The 12,462-nt window shown below is 46.6% G+C and overlaps 1 protein-coding gene across 10 annotated transcripts in view; it reads left to right on the top strand.

Moving 5' to 3' along the window:
• Window positions 1-12,462, top strand: part of AKAP13 (A-kinase anchoring protein 13) — a 324,022-nt gene that overhangs the window by 286,983 nt on the left and 24,577 nt on the right. For 6 of the 10 annotated variants that reach the window (XM_040642759.1, XM_040642757.1, XM_040642762.1 and 3 more), the window contains 6 exons: window positions 2,139-2,206; window positions 4,323-4,389; window positions 8,084-8,219; window positions 9,652-9,764; window positions 10,363-10,515; window positions 11,120-11,370. In XM_040642759.1, the coding sequence (XP_040498693.1) occupies window positions 2,139-2,206; window positions 4,323-4,389; window positions 8,084-8,219; window positions 9,652-9,764; window positions 10,363-10,515; window positions 11,120-11,370 (788 nt within the window). The remainder of the gene's footprint in view (window positions 1-2,138; window positions 2,207-4,322; window positions 4,390-8,083; window positions 8,220-9,651; window positions 9,765-10,362; window positions 10,516-11,119; window positions 11,371-12,462) is intronic. The other 4 variants (XM_040642760.1, XM_040642763.1, XM_040642758.1 and 1 more) reach the window with 2 other exon arrangements.

Consider the following 12,462-nt stretch of genomic DNA (forward strand, 5'->3'; position numbering starts at 1 on the left):
CTTTCTGCAAAGTCCTCCCTATGCCCAGAAAGGGATATTGCTGAGAAACCCCAGCGTTCTGTTCAGTGGTACATAACCTCTCTCTTACTGCCAACTTCAAGAGCGGCTCATGCTGTACATGGACATGACCACGGAGGGGAGAAATGACAAGGAACATGGTATCCAAATCACTCCCTTGCCCTCTGCTCCTGGAGAAGAACACAATGGGGGCAAGAACAGAGTTTTGACTAAGTTAAATCCTTCCAGGTTTTTCCTCTTGTCGATGTTGACGTGAGCCTTTCCCAGCAGAGCCTCACCTCATCCTGCCATTGATAAAGGAACTTGGATGTCTCTTCGTGTTTGTTAACAACGGAAAGGTGGCCAGACAGTGACTGTCATGTGGGCTGGAGCCAGAAGAGGTTAGCTAGATGGGGGCAGAGGCAGGCCTGGGAGTGGAAGGCCCAGAACAAAGCCTCACAGCATCCTCAGGACTGCAGACCAGTTCCAACTGTGGGCCATCCTGTTGACAAAAGCAGGCTTGCTCCTGATAGCCTCCTGCGTGGTGGCCTCTGTCAGGACTCCTTCAGTCAAGGCCCTTCCCTGACCATGACCTGGGTGGCTGGGGCTCCCCTGGTGATAATTCAGATGATGCAGAATCTTCAGCTGCATGAACCTTGTGGGACAGTCCAGTGGGATTTACTTTGAAAAAGTATCCCTTTCTTAAGAGGTGGGAAGAGTCTTACGGAATCACAGCTTGAAGAAACTTATGGGGTGGGAGGTGTGGACCCTCCTCTCATTGACTAGGTGGGGAAACCGAGGCCCTAAGGAAAGACTTTCATGGGTCACGCTAACTACCAGAACCAGGACCTAGATCAGATGTGATTGCGTAGCGGTTCTTCCTGTGCTCCTATTAGTGTTAGTAAGTTGGCGTCTCACATTTTATAGTCAGTGTTGTATCAGGGCCCTTGGCCTTTGGATAAAAGAGACCTAGCAGGGTCTAAACTAGACATTTGAATACAGGCACTGTGCGAGAGAGACATAAAGATTGAGCAGTAGATGAAGCACGCTGTGGTGGAGAGAACCCTAAGACCATCACAGTGCAGCGGGACGGGTGGTGTTAGAGAGCCGTGAACCCAGTAGACATTGTGGAAGCAGCTGTTAGGAACGGCCTGTGGGAGGAGGCCTCTGGGACCTGGGGTTTTGGCAGTCTCTACTCTAGTGCCCTGTCCTCCCCAGCATGGCTCCCCTCTCCCCACATCCATACGTACGCGCCAGGAGAGCATCTCAGCCCACAATGAGGGAGTTGACGTGGGCAGGGCCTGTGGTGCTGTTTGTTGAATAGTGTCTGGTTGATTTTCTCAGGGACCCTGCCCCTGGAGAGGCTCTCGTCACTGGGTGTCCCCACAGACAGATCTTTTATTTGTTTCTGCTTCCCCTCTGGCCTCCTGGCACAGTTCTGTTTTATGACTTCATAGCAGTGGTAAGAGCTGACAACAGCCCTTCTGAGGCACAGAGGGCTGGGTTTTTACATCAGTGGCTTTGGAGCCAAGAGAGTAAGAAATAAGGGTTGAGGTTCGTGTCCTTGGCAGATGTGGTCTCCCCTCCATCTTTCAGGAAGTCTCCCACTTTATCCTGAGTCAGGATTCCCAGACGTGCCTGGGGTGGCTCTGATGACCTTTCTTTGGCGTCTCTGGACTCCGGCTGGGTGGCAGAAAGCTCGGGGTGGTTAAGATCCCAAACAGAAGGACATAAACAGGACTCTGAGATGCACACTCTGCCTTTGACACAGCCCTACAGATTTCCCAAGTCCTGGCAAGGGGACCTATTTGGGGATTCGTTGGTGACTTCGACTTCACATGTTGACGGCAGACACTTTTACTTTTCGTTTTGCTTGGTAGCCTCTCGGCTTCCTGCCTGAGAAGCTCCAGACTTCTCATTTCCGTTAATCAGAAATCACATCTGCTCTCATTTCTCCTCCTCCCCATGACATCACACGCCTGCTTTCTGGAAGGGGAATGCAGTCTGTAATCCCAGTGAGAGCCGCGTTCGGACATGCAAGTGACTTCAGTCGGGAAGCCACAGGCTGCTGTGGCCGCAGGAAGCCAGAGTCTAAGATCTTTGCTTGGTCGAAGTCACCTTGGGCTTTGCTTGCTTTTCAGGTTGCAGTGCTTTTGTCCACAAAGGCTGTAGAGAAAGTCTGGCGTCCTGTGCAAAGGTCAAAATGAAGGTAAGACGCTTCTCGGGGTGGGGAGAGTCCTGGTTGGGGTTTTTGTTTATTGTAATCATTTGATACTAACACTGAGACCAAAACAACCAAACAAGAATTCTTCTCTAAAGCGACCGAGTCTCTTCTTAATTAACACACTTGGGAATCTGTGGCTTTTGGAAAACAAAATGCTTTCAGAACTCCGTGTTAAATACACATTTCTCTGCATGTCTGGCGTCTCTGTGTTGAAGTGGGTTTGTTCTGAACCACGTCTGCAGGCCTGCTCTGCCGCTCACACACCCCACTTCCTCGTGGCCACCCCGAGGGCAGCTGGTGGCATTCGGGGGCTTTGAGCTGCTGGGGAGGGGGAGGACTTGATGTGGCCTGCCCCCAGCACTTGTGTCCACAGGGCACGAAGCAGTTGGCTGTGGTCACGTGACACAGGACTAGGAGGAGCGGGGGCGGGGGTGGGGGGTGAAGGGGTCTGCTCTGGGAATGCGCCCTGTGTAGTAATGGGCACCGCTTACAGGTGGCCCTTAAAGAGAGTGGGTTTGGGTGCCTGCCTTCGAGGTAGCCTCCGTGGTTTTCGGTGTTCCAGTCACCCATGAAGAAATGTCCTTCTGTCCTTGTCAGGAGAGCACTGTCCTGCTGCATCTACCCAATGCCGAGTGCACCGTGTGCTCCATCAGTGAGCACACACTTACCTAGTGAGGCAGCCTCACACTGGAAAGGGTGTGCATCAGAGTCACCTCAGGGACTTGCGCCCCTCTCCCCAAGTTGCACACTCTGGGGTGGGGCCCAGGAACTTGCATTTCTGCTAGGTTCCCAGATGACACAGAGGCTGCGAGTCTGAACTAGTGTAAAAATGATACACTTCTGTACTCGGATCTTACCAGCCCATGGACATAAATTTTATTAGGCTCTTGAAGTATTTTTTGTTGTTAATGCAGTTATTTTGAAAAATCACATTTCATAGCAATTTGGATTTCTAATTTCTCCTTAAAAAATTGGGAGATCTCACAACCCTGGTTATTTCCTCTGACCTGGCATTCTTGGTTTTCACCTGGCTGTTTTTCCTGTTCTCCGTAGCACTTCTCAGAGTTGCTATTTAACAGCCTGTATTTACTTAGTACATGTATTTTGCTCCCTCCCACTACCATGTAAGCACCGAACTTGCCACGCAGTCTGAAGTCAGGAGTGTTGGAACCATAGATAGATCCCGCGCATCCAGCATGGAATCGGACGGTCGAGGTCCCTAAATGTTGGGGAGAGGGATGGCCGTGGTCATCCATGGGGGCTGAGTGGCTGCCGCCTCCTTGACAGGATGTGCGGGTTCCCTCCCCCACCCCCCACCTTGCCTCCTTCACTTGTTGCCTGCCTGATCCCACGGGCACTGCGTTTGTGATCTGACAGGACTTAGCGCTCTTGGGAACGTACTAGGTTCTGTAGAAGGCTGGTGACAGAGATGAAGCATCTCCCCTATAAGAGAACACAGCCTTTGGGGGAGTTCCATTTTTAAATCGGAAGTAACCTGTGTCCACTGATGATTTATCTCAGAGTAATTGGTTCAGTCTGTAATTTCTCACGCACAGTGTTTGTGTCACTGCTACAACAAAAGTCTGAACTGAAATTCGTACTTTACTGAAGGACCTATTTAGTACCTGAATAACGCTAGTCATTGCGGAAACAGGGATGAAAAAGGCACAGATGCCACTCTTCAGGACCTGGCATTCTAGTGGGGAGGGTGGCAGGCAGACCGTGACCATAAATGGGGGGGAAATGATGTGGGGGTCCGTGCAGGATTCTCAGGGGCTGCCAGGCACTGCCTTGGGTGAGGAGAAGAAAGAAGGCGATGGGTGGCTTAACCCAGGAGGTGGTGCTCAGATGGTCTTGAAATCGAGGGATACCCTGGGGCGTAAGGGCGAAGGGCGTTCCAGGCAGGGGAAGCAGCCTTTTCGGGGTCCTGGTGCTTGGCAGGTGTGAAGGAGAGCCCATGGGGGGTGCTGGCGGGATGCCGAGCGCCGTCGTCCAGGAGCCAAGCTGGAGCTCTCTCCCTGCTCTGGGCTTCTTGAGACCTGACGGAAGAGAAGTTGAGGGCGCGGTCCTCGTGTATTTATTTATTTCCTTTCTCCTTCAGCAGCCCAGAGGGAGCCTTCAGGCGCAGGACACGTCTTCGCTGCCCACAGTCATCATGAGAAGCAAGCGTAAGTCACTCAGCCCTCCTCTCTTCCAGTCCTTTTTGACTCTCTGGTTCAGAACTTAAACACACTTTTATAATATTCATCTGTTATAATTAAGATTTGAGTATTTATTTTGTGGTAGGTTAGAGGAGGCTGCAGATGATTGACCAAAAGCCTAATGTTCTACCACCAAACTCCCTTGGAAGGCTTCTAGAATAGTGCATGTGTTGGCTTGAAAGGCAGCCCTGTGTCTGTGTGTTTAAGCAGGTGATCCCATGCACCTCGAAATTCCTCTTCCATGGGTTGACAGTTACGCTTGTTTTTAGCACCTCACAGTTGCACAAAGAAAATGAGATCTTGCAGATTAAACTTTTTAGTTTAGGGGTGCCTGGGTGGCTCAGTCAGTTAAGTGTCTGCCTTTGGCTCAGGTCATGATCTCAGGGTTCTGAGATCGGGCCCCGCATGAGGCTCCCTACTCATCAGGGAGTCTGCTTCTCCCTCTTCTCCTCCTCCCCTGTGCATGCGTGTGCGCTCACTCTCTCTCTCTCTACCTCTCTCTCAAATGAATAAATAAAATCTTTTTTAAAAATTAAAAAAAAAAAACTTCTTAGTTTATAAACTGTGAAATTAAGTAAATAGTTCTCTTTTTTCCCCCGAGGACTTCAAGTGGTACACAAAATTCAGTAAATCACGGCATCCTGTTCACAGGGTACTGTCTGTGTGCAAGCTGCCTCCTTCCTTCCCTCTGTAGCGCCCTCTATAGTCGTTTAACGTCTGCCTTTCTGATCTGCTCTGTCTTTACACAGATGTCTGTGTCTGAAAATATCTTTTCTTGTTTTGTGTGTTGAATTTGTATTAGATATGACTTGGGTTTTTTCATTCTGCTCTTTTCTCAGTCTGTCACTTTAAGATCTATGCATGTGTTTATGTATAAGCTGTTGTTCCAGACTGCTGTGTGGTTTTCTTTCATAAACCTGTTCCATAATTTAATTATCCGTTCCCCCAAAGATGGATATCTAAGTCATTTCCAACTGCCACCATAAATAATGCAGTACTGAATGTCATCTTAATTGGCTCTACAGGAACCCGTGTGGGACTTACCCTAAGGCAGTGTTTTTCAGTGTAGTTTCTGGATCAATAGGAAGTATGCATTCTTGGGCCCTACTGAGACCTACTAAATCAGAAATCCCAGAGGGGGAGCCCAGTGATCTGTGCTTGAATAGATCCTCTAGGTGAGTCTGATGCACACTCAAGCTTGAGAACCACTGCCCCCACCTGGTGCTCTGAGTTCTTCCAGAAGCGTGTGAATTCCCTCTAGGTGGATTAAGTCTGCTTATTATCAGTCTCTGCATGTGGATTACTATTGGAGAGGTTTCACCAGACCAACACCCACCTTAATCAGTGAGCCAATCCATTCCAACACCTTTTACCAGTCTAATCTTCCTTAAACTTTTTTTCTGGGAGGTTATCCCTTGTTTCAGAAATCTATTTTCTTTCGCATCAGATAAAAAAAATCTTCCCTTTTTTTAAATACCTTTTATGTGTCAGGTATGTGTGTTACCTCTGACCCCACAAGTTTTCTCACTCCTGTTTTACATCCCCTGACGCAGTATGGTGGTGAAGAGTACGGATTGTGGATTCGAGTCGTGTGGGTTTGAGTCCCAGCCCTGCCACTCAGCAGCCGTGTGACCTTGGGCATTTAGTACATCCCCACTCTATGCTTCATTTTCCTCCTCTGTGAACAGCTGGTAACAGTTTCAGCAGGTGGTTGTCAGGTTTAAATGAGATCATACCCATAGAGAACCTATGAGTAGGCCTCCTTAAGTGTTAGCTTTGGCTGCTGTCATCATCCCCACAAATAGGGAAACTGAGGCTCAGAGATATTAACGTCACTTCCCTGAGTGGAGTAGGGATTGGTCTCAAATAAGGGAAAGCTGTTATTTTCACCCCCCTGTTCTGTCCTTTACAAACAGTGTTGTTCTTGGGACTCCTGGCTGGCTCAGTCAGTGTGACTCTTGATCTCGGGGTTGTGAGCTCGAGCCCCACATTGGGTGTGGAGGTTACTTAAAAAATTTAAAAAAAATAAACAGAGTTGTTCTTCATCACTTTCAGGGCTCTGCATAGCATGACTTCATGCTGCTTCTCCAGCCTTTTCTACTGACTCTCTGTACATCCTCTCTCCTCCTCCGTTCTCTTCCGCTTGTGTTGTACTGCATGAGTACTTCTGCCCTCATTCATGCGTTCTCCTCCTCACAATGTCCTCTTTTCCTTCGACCTCCCCACATCCTTACCATTCTTCAAGAACCAGCGTCCCTTCCTCCGCCGGATTTTATCCGCTCACTGACTTCCTCCTGACACACGGAGGATGTGCCCCAGGCTCGTGGACACCAGCACATTCCCTTCTCTACCGTTGTGCCCATTCCCTGTTGGGGCAGAGCCCACTCTTCATGCTTTTCATGTGCTTCCTGCAGGAAGGGTCTGGTCATATGGTAGTGTAGCGTGTTTCTGGTGTCTTACTGTGTCACCTTCCTCTAAATAGAATTTGAATTGGAAATTAATGGTTTTATTAATTTTTATTAAGTCAGAAACATCCTGCAATACCATGAATGTCGTAACAGCTGCCCCTGTCTTATTTCCTCCAGCTCTTGACACTCCCGGGGATAGAGAAATCATGCAGCCCGTGTCTGGGGCACGAGCTCAGTTACCAAGGAAAAATAATTTGTTAGCCAAATGCCAGTGTGACCACTTAAGCATAAAATTAGAGCTTCAGTTTCCTCTCTGGTCATGTTCAGGGGACCCGCACAGTATGAGAACAGCTTAGCTGTGTGACATTTAAGTGTTGCATTTTCCCTAGCTGTAAATTAAAGGAATTGGTCAAAATCTGCGTTCTCAAACAAGGTACAGAAGAATCATTTGGGGATCATAAAATGTGTGGACTCCCAGGTCCCACCCCCAAGGGATGAGAAGAGCTGGGAGTTTGCATATCTCACAAGCACCTCACATGTGGCTGGATAGGCACTCGTGAAGAACACTGGGCCCTGTTATCTCTGGTTTCTTTTATCCTTAAAATTCTTCCAATTTTATTTTACTTTGAGTTATTTTTTGTGTTTAAATATACTATTATCCCATGATTCTTTATCCCCATTGCCTAATCTTCTTGCTACCCCACAGCTAACTACTATTCTTAGTTTCATATTTATCTTCTTCAAGTTTTTTTTAATTTACTTTTAAGATTTTTATTTATTTGACAGAGAGCACAAGCGGGGGAGGGGCAGAGGGAGAAGCAGGCTCCCCTCTGAGCAGGGAGCCCGATGCGGGGCCCAATCCCAGGACCCCGGGACCATGACCTGACCCAAAGGCAGACATATCTTGTAGAAGAAACATATTCAGGGTGCCTGACTGGCTCAGTCAGTGGAGCACGCAACTCTTGATCTTAGGGTTGTGAGTTCAAGCCCCATGTTGGGAGCGGAGATTACATTAAAAAAGGGGGGGGGTAGAATAAAACTATCCTAAAATGGAATTACTGGATCAAAGGATATAGGCATTTGCAGTTGCAGTAGATATTGCCAGATTGTCCTCTGTAGAGTTTCTGTACCCACTTACGCTCCCAGGACAAGTCTGTTTTAAAGAAATTTGCTTCTATTTGCCATCTGTCAGATGAGTCACTACTCGTGAGCTTGGATATGTGGTTCAGTCAGTGTCCTCTCTTCCTTTACAGCCTCACAGCCCAAGGAGCGTCCTCGATCTGCAGTCCTCCTGGCGGATGAAGCCACTGCCATTCCCATGTTTGCCAACAGACGGTCCCAGCAGAGCGTCTCACTCTCCAAAAGTGTCTCCATACAGAACATTGCTGGGTAAGTGGGGGTTTAAAGATAGCACAGTTGACATCTTGGTGACAGGAGCTTCATAACCGTATCATTTGATGAAAAGATTCTTTTCATTAGGAAAAAATGTATAAAATAATGACTTGGTGCACGAGCAGGTGTTACAGACGTCGAGAGTGGGGATTGCATTTTGATGCACTGTAGTGCCCACCATTGTGTAGCAAGGATCCCCTTTAAACACTGTCGTCAGCCATGTTGTCCTATGCCTCGTGCTTGGTCAGCCTCGCTTTTAAGGATCCTGAATTATAAAAGGATGGTTTTTAGATCAAAATAAGAAGTGAAAATGGGGGGGAGGAGGGAATGACTTATTTCTGATTTTTGTTTGTAACCACTTACATTTTCAGATATTACACTTTTCTCTTGGTCAGGTGAACCTAGTGTTTCTGCTGCTTTTTATAAATCTCTTTCCTGTGCCTGCATCTTGATTCTCAAGTCAGTTCCATGGGAATGAATAATGGGCCAGTTACAACTTTAGCTCCCCACTCCTCATTTGCACTAAATTCCTTTTGTGGTCCCTGCAAAAGTTGCTGTGTCCCCTGACTGCTCAGGCCTCAGCTGTCACATGGCTAGCACAGGGCTGATTATGATGTTGCTGGCTGTTTTGGGTAATAAGACTCCTGCTTTCCCATCAAGTAAAGAAGTCATCTCAAATGTAGGACTCAAAACATCTCTTCCATCTCTCTTAACCTATGCTGGAGCAAAATTCTTAACTAAAGGATGCAAATCTTCTTTTGTCTGTACGTCCTAACCTCTGTGCTGGCTAGTGTTTTCTTGTTAAGAAAAAAACGTTTCAGGTATTTTTATTTTGTTTAGTCTTTGTATTGTCATTATTCAAAGGCCTTCCTTTCAGAGTTGTTACGGTTTCAAAATTTGCATTATGACTTTAAAAAGCTAGTCTTTAAATAAAATATAAAGTTTTAAATGACTCTGGCTTGCTTTTGTGTCCTACCAGAAACATTTATTGGGGGCCTACCCTGCTAGCTGGTGGGTTGGGTTTGAGGAAGTCCAGGGAATACAGTTTATTAGAGGTGCTTGGTTATTTAGAGAATAAGGAGGTAAAGTTAGTGGTTACACAGTGAGTTTAAAATGGGGAAATTTCTTACGTAATGTGTATACAGTTTAAGGGAAGAGCGTTTGCCTTGTTACCTATCATTAAAAAAAAAAAACAAAAACAAAAAACGAAGGCTCAAGAAGTTCAAGTTCGCAGTGATGTTAGATGCTTCTGACCTTCATTAATAGTTTGTGTTATATGTTGCCGGGTACCTGACGTAAGTAGTTTGTCTTCCATTATTTGGTACTTAGAGCCAGCTGTCATTTTAGAGTTTTTCAGGTACTCATTTGAGAATGCAGACCATGGTTTATCAAAACGTGTTTGACAGTAGGTGCTTCTTTTTGTCCCCAGAGTTGGCAATGACGAGAACATATCAAACACCTGGAAATTCCTGTCTCATTCAACAGACTCACTAAATAAAATCAGCAAGGTCAATGAGTCAACAGAATCACTAACTGATGAGGGTAAGAGGAAATTATGGCCTGTGTCTTATACATCTTTGGAGACTGGGTGCCGTTCCCTGAATATAAGTGTTAATGAAATAATAGTCCCTGCCTCTTCCTTACTCCTGTGAAGGTTCTCTAACCTGCCTTTAAATCATCAAACGCTTTATAATGAATTGGTAATCAGACCTATCCAGTTATTAGGCAGTTGTCCATTGAGGGATGTCATTGACTTTCCTGTGGTCAGTCTGTAGTACAGACACTTGTCCTTTGTCTAGACTTTCGGTACACGGTCAGTTGTAGCTCTCTGGGCAGGTCGTAAGCCTGCTGTCTTCAAGTCAAGTTACCAGGTCCTTTTCAATTCCTTATTCACATAGGACTCCTGAATCTCAGTCACATTTGATTTATGTGATATTTATCACTCTTATCCAGAGTCGTGGAGTGTGTCACCCCAAACAGGAAATGATTCTTTCTGGTACTAGACTTTGCATTCTAGGAATATTCCCTGTGTCAGTGCCGTGTTGGTGTCTTACGAAGTTGTCACCCGAGGAGAGTCCAGTGTAGGCTTCCTAGAGCTCACAGACCCTGGATTCTGATCCTGATCTTCTGATATTTTGAGGAGTAGGTACAGACATGAATGAAGGACAGCTAATGGGGGACTTCGAGATGGAATCCAAACAACTAGAAGCCGAGTCCTGGAGCCGCTTAGTGGACAGCAAGTTTCTGAAACAGCAAAAGAAAGATGTGGTCAAACGGCAAGAAGTGATTTACGGTGAGACTCTCCATTGCCGCGCTAATACTTGGTTTGCGTTGTGCAGCATTTTTTATCAGGGGAGTCACTGGACCATGGAAGGCCAATTTTCAAGTGTATAGCAGGTCAGAGATTTTCTTTAAAAACTTTGAGGTCTAGAGACATGATCTTATTTCTGTCCTTTCCTCTTTAAAATTGTTTCCTTTAATTTTATTGAACATTTTATTGAATATGAGTGCTTATTTACGTAGCTGCCCTAGAAAGAGATCTCTTGTGATGCTTCAGTTCGATTCCTCAGTTACACTGGAAACCAAGCACGAGTTATTTCTAGGAAATGGGACACAGCAAATTGTGAAAGGCTCTGAATCCAACAAAGGCCACTTGGGGAACCACCATTTAAGAGTGATGGACTCCAGTATGCTGTCAGTAAACAGTGTTAGGGCATGTGAAATAGAGGAATAAGATGAGAGCACTTGGGAAAGAGAGCTGTTGACCCGGTTTTTAAGTTTAAATTGTGCTCTAAACAGCTTTAAGTCTCAAATGGGCTCTTAATGGCAGCAGATGACCTTTGAAGGAGAGTCCTTTAAAGGAACATTCCTGACCACTAAGCTTTGTCCTCCTTCAGAGTTGATGCAGACAGAGTTGCACCACATCCGGACGCTGAAGATCATGAGCGATGTGTACAGCCGGGGCATGATGACCGAGCTGCTCTTCGAACAGCAGACAGTGGAGAAGCTCTTCCCCTGCTTGGACGAGCTGATCGGTATCCATAGCCAGTTCTTTCAGAAGATCCTGGAGCGGAAGAAGGAATCTCTGGTGGATAAAAGTGAAAAGAACTTTCTCATCAAGAGAATGGGAGATGTGCTTGTGAATCAGGTGAGCAATGGGAAGGATCTTCCCCACAAAACAGGGTGCAAAGGGAAGCTTCGGGGTTCAGCAGCCACTCGTTCACATCCTGGCTGTACTATTCATTGTCAGCTTAGGCAAGTTACTGAAACCCTCTGAGCATCAAGTTTCCTTTTCTGTAAATCAGGACAGATTTTCTTTCTTAACACCATTTTTTTTAAATTAAAAGGAATGTATACATAAAGTACCTAGCATATATGGTAGATACTGAGTAAAAGCCCATTTTCCTTTCTCAGCATCCAGACCGTCATCAGAAACAGGGTAGTTTAAAAAATCAAAAGCCGTGTGTTGGAATCTCAGCGTCCCCCTGTGCCTCAGATCAGAAAGAACTCGTTTATCTGAAAACCAACGGAGCATAGAAAATTGAATTTAAGAAACTATCTATTCATAAAATAGATCTTGCTGATGTTTTCATCAGGGGTGTGGTATGGTTTCAGCCCTACTCCAAAAACAGTTGGGCCAGAAGTTATTTTGAAAAAAGCGTCGCGAGTTTAACCTTTCCAGCTGAGGGGCACAGCAAAGCCGACTAGTTCTTCTTCCCCAGTGGGTCTCTGCCTCGGCGTAAAAGCAGAGGCTGTATTGCTGGAACATTGGCCCGAGACCTGGAAGTATTATCCTTCCCTTATATGCTTCAGCGCATACCCCTCGCCTCATTAATTCATTAGTGCATTCATTCGTTCCTGTCTCACGTATTTACTGGGCGTCTGAATCCCAGCTGGAACCACAAGGCAGCCACAGCATCGACCTGTGCCTCACGGACCCGTGTTCCCAAGTAAACATAGGCATGGTAGGAGGTAAGTGCACATGCAGTTCCCACGCTGGAACGCAGCTGTCTGCCACAAACAGGGCCTCGGAGTGGGAGCAGTTGGCTCTGCAAGTGAGGACCTTTCTTCCCCAAACATCCCCTCCCAACATTTTCCGTGCCTCTCTGCCATCAGACCTGCACAGGTGCCTCATCTAACCTTGGCTCATGTTGTCCGTGGCTCACTGTACCAGTGCACGTCCTCTAGTAAGATCTTTGATGGCAGGAGTCATATCTTAGCCCCCATGGCGTCCATTTGT

Source organism: Ursus maritimus, unplaced genomic scaffold, assembly GCF_017311325.1.
Source record: "Ursus maritimus isolate PB19 unplaced genomic scaffold, ASM1731132v1 scaffold_27, whole genome shotgun sequence".
NCBI classification, from domain to species: Eukaryota; Metazoa; Chordata; class Mammalia; order Carnivora; family Ursidae; genus Ursus; species Ursus maritimus.